Source organism: Haplochromis burtoni, unplaced genomic scaffold, assembly GCF_018398535.1.
Source record: "Haplochromis burtoni strain Fernald_Lab_line unplaced genomic scaffold, NCSU_Asbu1 Contig_778, whole genome shotgun sequence".
Taxonomy (NCBI): Eukaryota; Metazoa; Chordata; class Actinopteri; order Cichliformes; family Cichlidae; genus Haplochromis; species Haplochromis burtoni.
In genome coordinates this window covers 78,346-88,876 of record NW_024583139.1, presented here as the reverse complement: position 1 = coordinate 88,876, position 10,531 = coordinate 78,346, and the positions used below count along the sequence as shown (strand labels likewise).

Sequence of the window (10,531 nt, the reverse complement as noted above, 5' to 3'; positions counted from 1 at the left end):
TTACTGCTCATTAAGGATATACATAAGATGTAAACAGATGTTTCACGAGCCATCTTTGCTTAGACTCTAGCCATTATCAGTATACTGTTTACACTGCCCTTAAACTAGATCATATCAAGTTGCATAAAGTTAGAATTAAGTGAATTAAAAAAGAAATCTAAGTATCATCTAACCACCTAACAGTAACCATTAGCAACACAGCCATTGTGCACCAATTCAGAACAGTGCTTTACTATAAACTCACCACAGTATGACAAGCTAATCAATTTATCCTGCACATCCTCCAGATGTTGGATCTTCACGATCTAATACACAATCTAAATTGGCACCATGACCACAATTATGGACATTTTCAACCAAAACACTGTTCCAAATCGTTTCAACCTAGTTAACCTCAACTCCTCAGTATAGCACTATAAATGATGAATAAATTATGTATTTGCATCTTTAATGTTTTTGTATGTGATAATCCAGTGATACACAAATAATATCGTATTTTGTGTGCTATTGTTCATCCATTTAGGATCAAATCAGTTTAAAGGTCTGAAGGCTCACACTGATGCCAAAAATCTTTCCTCAAATGTGTTAAACCCTAAAGTTACAAACCTGTTTTGAAAATATGAGGAGTAAAAAGAACAGATTTGTGTAAATACTCGAGTACAATTAACAAGGTACATTGTCAGTTCCCACCTTTGGATGTTTAAAACAAATCTCCCTCTTACTCATTGCAGTGGTAGGCACTGTAGGACTGCAATCTTCTGGACAGATACCTCTAATGTTAAGCCTGGAATTACACTTCCAGTTTGGGAGTTATAGGTCCTAATGCTCCCAATCCCACTGGGACCACTTAGAACTTAACTTTCTAAACCTGTTCCAGTGGTTCCTGCAGTCCTTGATGCTTCTCTATTTTCTCGTGCTCCTCCTTCCTGATGTTGTTGTCTCATCTATCAAACCTACAGTCTTCTGCATCTTCTCAACCACAACTATGTCTGGTTGGTTGGTCACAGCTGCTTCTCTGTGTGAAGGTAGAAATTCCACTGACCGTCGCCCTGTTTTTAATTCATCATCACCTTTAGTGGTGTCCCATATTGGTTCGATTGGGGCTTGAGGACTTCTAATCTCTATGCATCACAGATGTTCTTGGACACTATAAGCCACTTGGTTGCGCCTCTCAGTGTACATAGTCCCAGCTCACATCTTCCATCTTGCTACTATGTGTTTGATAGTCTCTGGGGCAGTCTTGTAGCGGTCTTCCTTTCTACCATGCTCAGAACACCTCTGTTCTGTCCTTCCTAGCCACTGGTAAGATTGATGTCAGCCACTTCCCTGTGTAAGTCAATGGTACATCCCATGTGGCAGATTAAAACCAACCAAGGCCCTGAAACCAACTAATCTTCACCCTCAACCTTTCAGGTACTCGCATAGCAGCGCCCTTATTTGTGCAGTCAAGCAATCAAGGAGTGCTGTTAGCTTCCTCAGCTAGTACGAGTCATTTTGGGTTCTGGTGCTGTTCAGGTCTTTATTCTGGAGACTCGTTGTTTCTGCTCTGGAAGATTGCTATGGTACGCTCAATTTCAGTTCTGGCTGTGTCTTCCATTGTGAAATTGCTCCCTTGTAGCTGAACATATACTCTGAATGGATCTTTGGCAAGCAGGCCATTCATTCTCTTGGGCTCTGCTTCTCTGGCATTTCTTCAGCCTAGTGGGCAGAGTTTCGCAGTTTTTGGTTCTTCAGTTATCGAAAACTTGTTGTGTCTCTTTTATATTCAAGACATGACCCAATTTGAGCAAGCATTTGGCAATAGTGGGAAGGGAAAACTCCATTTAACAGGAAGAAACCTCAGATAGAACCGAGATTAGGGAGGGGCACAATCTCCAGAGAGACAGAACAAAAGACACTGCAGAAGAGAGCCAGAGATGAAAAGTAACTAATGATTAAATGCAGACAGGTGTATAAACATACAGTAAATGAAATAGGTGAGTGAAGAAGCAGGATAGTCCAGAATGGGAAGCTCCCAGCAGCCTATTGCAGGGCAACAAAAGGAGGATAAAAGTTCAAGACCCCAAGATCCCTCACATTGTTACTTGAGGCCAAGGTAAGGCAATGCCAGTATCTTTTTTGACACCAGGAGCAAAAAAAACAAACAGCTGAATTATGTTAGTGTTAAAAATTCTGAAACAAAGTATGTTTTAGCCGAAAATATGAAAAATCTTACAAATATTTCAGCTATATTTAATAAATTGTCTTATTGAAAAAAAAAAGGTTTTATTTTTCAAAAAGACATATTTTGTGTTTTGGACCATGCTGTATTTAAAAATGAGATGACAATGAATTAAGTGCTCCATCTCTCGATGTGTGTCAAAGTGCCCGTTATAAATGTTACCTCGAGCCAGTTATCAGATTTGAAAGAGGCAATGAAGGCTAAGGTGTAGAATGAAGAAACTTAAACTGCCAGTTAAGGATACTACAGAACATGGCTAAAAAAAAAGAAACAAAAATAGCAACATTTTACTAAAAGCTTCACAGACTAGAGTATATTAAAAAAGGACGCAAAATTTCTATGGGACTGTATTTTTTCTTGTGCGCGTGCAGTCAATGTGATGCTAAATTAAATAAGAAGAGCATAGACAATAATGTTAGAGAAGCAGAGAAAACCAGTGTTCACTACAGTCAGCTCTGGTCAGTCATTTATTCACACCTTGGACCTCCTGGCTTTCATGTAAAAGGTGGTCCAGCTGCTCCCAGCTTCTATTTGGCAGGACACACCATGATTTCAATTAACTCTAATCAATGTCTACTCAACACATGACATTATACCTATGTGCTATTAAGCTGGGTGATAAATATATCCGTTTTAAAAGTATTACAAAGGACACAGCATGTGGAAACACTTGGATTTAAACACACGTCAGAGGCTTTTACCAGATAATGAGGAGTAATTACAACACTCACAATGCTATTTATCAGCTGTTATTTAATTATGAGACCAGGGGCACATTAATACAAGCCAGCATGCATGCTTACATACTCCTGCAAAGTTAAACAACCAGCAGCATTAGGCACACACAGGTAGCATACACTCACTGTAACAGGCTCTGGGATGATACTAGCGCTTTACCAGTCCCTAAGGACCCCAAAGCGCTTTACACATCCAGTCATCCACCCATTCGCACATGATGTGTCGCCATCACCAGGTGCCCAGGTGATGGCAAGCTACATTGTAGCCACAGCCACCCTGGGGCGCACTGACAGAGGCGAGGCTGCCGGACACTGGCGCCACCGGGCCCTCTGACCACCACCCGTAGGCAACAGGTGAAGTGTCTTGCCCAAGGACACAACGACCGAGACTGTCCAAGCCGGGGCTCGAACCAGCAACCTTCCCATTACAAGGCGAACTCCCAACTCTTGAGCCACGATCGAGGATATAAGCAGTGGGCTGACCTAACCTTAACTGTGCAGCACCGTCTACATTCACTTGCATTCATGTATATATTTATCTGCTTAGCACTTTTACTTTTTGAAATTGGAGTTCTCTCTTTGCTATACAATATAAAATTACTCTAAAGTCCCTGGAATCCAAGATTTCATGCCAAAGCTGTAGCTTTGTCTTCTTCTTTGCAAGCTCCTTTGACTTTGTCTTCAACAGAATCCCTGCTAGACTCTTAGGTATAAACAACAACGAACACGTTTAGCCAGTGAGCATACAGCTATGGTTAATTGTGTAAACAAAAACTTTAAAGTGGCATATAGGTGTTACTTTCTCTCTGTGTCCACAGAACACCGAGTGTTAAGTAGCAGACTGCTTTTCTGATTTTTGCTTCCCAGGTTGATAGCAATCAGTTAAATTTATCATTTTTGAAAATTGGTCTTTTTTCTTCTTCTTTTTTAAAAAAAAATCTGCCCACAAACACAAATGCCAGAAACCCTTCAGGAAATTGATTTCATGATGTTTTCGAGTATGTAGAATCTAAATAATGAAACATGGAGCGGTAAGACTTCTTAATGACAGATTTCTAAACACATACTATAGGAGCAATGATAACCACAAACTTATCAAGCCTATTGGAAGTATGCAGCTTTCTGCATTTTTATAGTGGGCAAGCTAGATTCAATTACAGGATATTACATTGTGCTTGTCACAGACTTACTTGAGTTGATCAATATTCTCAGTGAAAAATGTAAGTTACTATCAAGCAGACAGTAACTTACATGTTACTTTTGGTAAGATGCATACCAGGTCTCAGCAAACAGACTGTAAATAAAGATGTTATGAAGACTCAAGGTGACTTGAGCCATAAACTATCCCCATCTTGATGCCTAATAAAAAGTGAAATGTTTATTTTCATTCTCGTGATTGCATTCTCAGTTGTTCTATAGTTTTGTGTCATTAATCTCTTACAAACTCAGCTACCATCACTTATCAGCAGTCTCTCCTTAGAGAATTTAACATGTTGCCTAAAGGTCTGTGTCATGTTTGATGTAAACCACAAAAGTCCTATTTCCTTTGTGTGGGTAAGCACTATTCATTTCAGTGAATAGAACGAAAGATCTAAGGGATACAACATTATTTTTACAGATAACCCTTTCGTGTCCACTTCAGTGTGACAGGAGAGTCATCTTTCTTGCTTAGTGTTTATGGTAGAAATTCCTACGTGATCACTCTGTTGAGCTGAAATATACAGAGGTTCAAATCACTTCTCCTCAGCCAACCGGTGGGGCCTAGGAATCAAGGCGCACAGAGGCTAGATCCGTCTCTCTGTTGGTCATACTCATCACTTGCAAAGACATGGGCCCTACCTGAGTCGTTGCGTAGGTAGGAGGACATGGCGGGAATGAGGCAGGACTGGCTCAGCAGCTCTAGCAGCACTGCTGGCAGTGCTGAGCTGTTGTGAGCTCTGCTGGCTGTTGAAGAGGCATCAGCAATGTGGCAGCCACTTGAGCCTGCTGGGTTGATATAGCTTGCCAAGACCTAGTAAAGAAAAACAAATGCAGAATTAAAATTTACCCTTTATGAAGAAAAGCGTTCATGTGACCTGCTCTGGATGAGGGAGAATCCATGTTTTTGATCACTGTGTGTCTTCAGATGTCCCTTCCTACACACCACAACTGCCAGGATGATAAGCATACCTCTTTATTGGGAATCAAATATATGCACCAACTGTATTGTTGGGTGCTCATCTCTCACTATGACAAGGCACAGTAAGTAACATCAAAAGAAATTAAACATAGCTAGATATGATACCTTTGCGTGGTTCATGGTTCAAATGAATCCTTACTCATCTTAAATTGAGCATTGCTGCAGCCCTTTTTTTTTATCCCCTGCCAGAAACAAGCCGTTTTAGTTCCCTGCCCTCCATTTAACCCAGCTGTCTGCTCATTATTTGCGTCTTGTAGTTTGGTCAGTCTGTTGAATTTGAATACTATAGTGCAAGTTCACAAAAAAATTAATGGGTTCATTTATGGCCCATGTTTCATAGGAAATACCAGGCAAAAATAACCCACCTTAAAAAAAAAATGCTCATTTGCACTTACCTGGAGTAGACAAGTGACATGCTCTTCCTCTAGCCTTTGCTTGGTGAGGGCCTGCTCTACGTCCCAGCCTGACGCTGTAGATCCAGTACCAAAACCCGTCCCTTTAGCCCAGTACAGCTGTTGCTCCTCACTGGTCCCCCCACCATGACAGCTGGATATCTGTGGCTGCCCCGCACACACACACAGACACACATTTACAATATCAATACACCAAGTTAAAAAATATTAAATCAAAGATTTTGCATTTTTACTTCCCTTTAACAATTATTAATGAAATTCAGGCGTAAACACTGTTGCTGCTTTTTCATCACGTTTTATCATGTATTCAAAAAGGTCAGAGTTGGTTGTGGCCTACATAGAAAGCTGCCATAAAACATTTGTGATGGTCACATGGAGTCAAACAAGAAATGAGTCAAAGGAGCAGACAGAAAATTGGTCCCTGAAGTTTAAAGTTAATGTTTTGTTCAATTGTCTCTCATGTTTAAAACACAGTGTCTTATCTCACACCAGTGCTACCACTCCAAAACATGGGTCTCAGGAGATCAAGGTCAACCACTGCCAGTGTGATGCGTTTGGCTCAGATTTGTGTATTCACACAGTCCCTGAACAAGCATGAGACCAGACACATCACCACCACAACAAAAACAAGGCAGGTCTGCTTCAGGAACCCAGTGACAACACCTCCACTCAGGAGGTGAAAAACTCATAAGCTCATATGCTTTAGCTAGATATGTTTTAATTTTTTCAGTTTGGTGTTTGAAACATGATAAGAAAACAGGTCTAACTGGTTTATTCTTTTTCTGGGATACCAAACCATTGTTGACTCTGTTCTTACGCCTCTCTTTGAGGCCCCTTTAATTTATAAAAAAAAAAAAAAAAAAAAAAGCGCTGAAGACCTACACCTGAGATCACAGTAACTATGATTTCAGATGTGACCTCTGCCATTCACACTAGGAAAACAATCATTGATTTTTCCTACACATTAACACAAGCTGCCATTAAATGCATACAAACACAAACCAGGCTCTCTCTTCCATACTTTATTTAAAAGCCCATTGATGCTATATTGCTGTCAGAATGGTTTGTAAATTGCTCTACATTTGTATGTAAAGCACATCCTTAATTTTTTTGTTTCAAGAGCTAAACGTCCTTATACTTTGCACTTAGGGCTGTGCGATATGACCAAAATCTCATATCCCTATATAAGACATCTATCGTCCCGATAACAATATAAATCACAAAAATGTAACATTTTCTGTAAATTCTGTCAATCTCGGGCAGCTCGACTTGTGTGAAGTGTTTCCAGCTGGGCGTCGTGTACCTGGAGTCGAGTGTTTTAACAGAGGCATGAAACTATACATTTTTAGACATAAGTTGTAAAGGCTGCAGTTTTCTTTGAGTATTTATTACACAGCGTGCTGCGGGGAAAGCCTGTTCTAACGTTTGAGTCTAAGGTTTATTTTTTAGCACCTGGTGGCTCTTTTTTAATTCTCATCTGTAAACAATCTGCTCTTTCACGTGATTCAGTTTATTTTGAAAAGTCTCAACAGGATCTTAAGCTTTATTTTGAAAGATTTATGCGGAAAATAAACAAGCCAACACGTGATGGTTTTACTGTCATTGTTGCTGACAACAACACATAAAAACCAATGACTGCGATCAAAACAATGAAAAAAATATTGCCATAAACGGTTTCTTTTGCGACACCACGAAACAATAGCGTAAAATGAAACGATAGACGTTTTTATATCGTCATCTGATATATATTGTTATATCGAACAGCCCTATCTGCACTTCTTCAGGTCATAGAAGATGTGCAGTTAGCAGAGTCAGACAAGTCGAGGTGAGGTACTACCCGTTTCTCCCCCTGCAGACATCAATTATACAAAAGACATCTCGGATGCACAGCCTTTTCTCCCTGCAGCTGTTTGTTTTTTATCATTCACTATGAACAATTAAGCCATTTGCCAGGCAAAGGTACGCTAAGGAAGCCGTAAGTAAAGCAGCAAGACAGAGGGTCATTAATAACGGCAATCGTTTTTATCCTCAGTTTCTCCATTACTGCCAACAGCAAAACACTCAGGCAAAGTGAGAGTAGCCAGTGGCATGAAGCTGGGTTAGTCTGACAGAAGTAAGAAAATGACAAGAGCTGGACAGGACTCTCTTTTCTTAGACATCTCACAGGCTGGTGAAAGGTTCAAGAAATAATTCACAATGCAACACCGACAGGAAGCTGTCATCAGCCACAAATTTAAAAGAGCCAAAATGTATCGTCAGGTAGGGCTGGGCTATATCATACCGTTCACGGTAATACCGGTAACTTTGGGCAACGATAGGAAAATGACATATCATGATAGAATATGGGTAAAACGCGCATGCGCAGTGCCTTTGTTTACATACGCACATGGCGGCGACGCAGAATGAGAAGAGCGAAAGCGGATCGTTGAATGAAACAGATGAAGCTGAACTGGTTTGTAAAAATGCTGCAGCTTCAGTGGTGTGGAACTGGTTTAGCTTTCATCCCTCAGATACACAACAAAGCACTATTTTTGGTAGAGCATGCTAGCAGGCCGTCGTTATTACCGTGTTGTTTGGAAAATACGGCGCACTTAAAATCAATCCTTTGATTTTTCTGAAAGTCGACAGAGCTCCTTATAACCCCGTGTGCCTTATGTATGAACTCTGGTTGTGTTTACTGACCTCGAAACGATTTTATGTGCACGGTGCTCAAAAATCTGTCAAATGTTTTAGTACGACTTTGCTAAGCTACGAAGCCGCACCACTTGATAGATTGTCGGAGCATTACGGCTATCGTAGGCGGAGCCTCGCGGAGTGATACGTACTGTGCTCCAACATAATATTACCGTATTGTGTGTGTATAACTTCTTTGAAGTTTTGTGGATATTATACATGGTAATGCTGAGGATATGTCGGCCAGTTTCCACTGGAAATGCCTTTTGGTTAAACTGTCAAGGAATTTGCACTGTTACGTTTTTATATAACTTTAATGCACATAAAACAGCTGCTTGTTTAAGTGAAAATACATAGATGTTTTTTTTGCACTAATAAAGTTGTGGAGTTGTAAAGTGTTTTGTCTAGTGTCAATTATATCGTCATCGCAAAATTTCAAATGTATATCGTGATAAATATTTTTGGTCACATCGCCCTGCTCTATCGTCAGGGACAATTGACGATTAGAAACAGAATGTATGTGTGATATGGGTCATACCTCAGAGACGCTGGTATTGGCATTGGGGTTGCGAGGGGCGTGGTGGCTCAGAGCTGACAGACAGGCTAGAATGAGGTGGATGGCACCGATTTCCAGAGCCATGCGACGCAGAAGCACACCGTCGTCTGTGGTCAGAGGGGTGCTGCTGAACAGTGCTCGCAGGACATGGAATGGTAGTGTGGGGAGCACGTTGGCTGATGGAGATTGCAGGATGTGACCTAAGAAGATGTCAAAGCAGACACTCAAAATAAGAAGGTTTTGATGCTGCTTTTATATTTGTTGTTTAGATTTGTGTTTTAGTCGATTAAATCACACATGAACAATCCATTTTTATTTTACTTTTCTTGAAGGGGGGGGCAAAAAGGAAAATAAGACACCGTGCTGACAAACTCTCGCTGGTTAGAAAACACAGTAAATTTTATATTTTAGTCAACTGGGGACAGACAGGAGAAATAGCTGTGTGCAAAGGATCTTTGCAAGAGCTTTCTTTCAAATAGCTTAGCAATTCTCAAACTTTTTCTGGCATTAAATACTTCCCAAGCTAAAAGTTCAAAGCCCAAGGTGAATTTCAGTGCGGACAGCTGTGACGTGTTTTCAGACTTACTGCCTTCTCCATCGTCTGTGACACCCAGTACCAGCCGCAGCAGACACTGGGCATGTTTCCTCTCCTTTAGCAACACCTCTGCGTAACCTGGCAGGCGCAGGAAGAGGCCAAAAGCTGCCAGTGAGTGGGCAGGGATGGGCGACATGGTCTGCACTGAGGATGATGACGATGAGGATGTCTGGGACTGTTGTTTGTTGATGGGCGGTGGCTCCGCTGCAATGGACTCTGGTGCCTCATACACCAGCTCACCCGACTGCTCTATGGTCACCCACTCAAACTGGTCGCTGTCCTTGGGCTTCTCCTGTGTGCTGGAGGGAACCACAGGAGCGCTGACCTGTGAACAACCGCAACGACGAGTAAAGGCTCAGCGAAGGTGTGAAATGCAAGACAATGCTGACAGGTGAATTTAGGAGACATACAAGGCTCTTTATCAGGGCATCAGAGGAGCCAGAGCAGGTAAGCTCAAAACATTTGTTGTGAAATAAAAAGTTAATACTAAAGAACTGCTGTATGTATGCAAGTTGTTCAATTTCTAATTTTCTGTGCCTCTTGAAAGCTGAGTTTTACCTGCTGAATGACATCGGGGTATAGCATGGGCAGCCTCTCCGCTATCAGGGCCAGGCCCCCCATGCCAGCAAAGACTTGCAGAGGTGACTGAATGGGACTCGTCTCCAGCAGGGACTCATCAGCTGCGGCATCCAGACATTCTTCATTAGGCATCATTGGTTCATCCTCAGGGCAGCTATTCAGGATGTCACAGTGATCCACTGCAAGTAGAGCAAAGAGAGGACCTTGTACGTTCATCCACTGGCTGAGACTGAAAACAATTACAAGCCTTTTGTTTGTTTCAGCAAACTCTTAACAGTTCAGTAATCTCCTGTAAATCCACCTGCTATGTTTGTCTTAATTCTATCCATAATAAATATTTTTACACACATTATTATGTGATATGTTCTGAGGTTCAACCACACTATACACAGAGAAGGTAAGGTTCCCTGCAGGGTTCCTTAAGCTAAATCTGGAGAATCTAACGCCTTTCTGCAGGTCTAACTGGTTCAAGCATTAAATAATTTAACTAAAAATGTTTATGTTTAATTACTAAAACTAAAATGTTTACAAATACATTTTTGATGACAGAATTAACGAAAATATCTACAAATTTTAAC

General features: G+C 41.1%; 1 protein-coding gene across 3 annotated transcripts in view; it reads right to left on the bottom strand.

Moving 5' to 3' along the window:
- birc6 (baculoviral IAP repeat containing 6) overlaps positions 1-10,531 on the bottom strand; it is a gene marked incomplete at its 5' end in the record, with an annotated part of 127,481 nt that overhangs the window by 39,790 nt on the left and 77,160 nt on the right. For all 3 annotated transcript variants that reach the window (XM_014330344.1, XM_014330347.1, XM_014330345.1), the window contains 5 exon segments: positions 4,798-4,969; positions 5,533-5,697; positions 8,762-8,979; positions 9,366-9,699; positions 9,933-10,132. In XM_014330344.1, the coding sequence (XP_014185830.1) occupies positions 4,798-4,969; positions 5,533-5,697; positions 8,762-8,979; positions 9,366-9,699; positions 9,933-10,132 (1,089 nt within the window).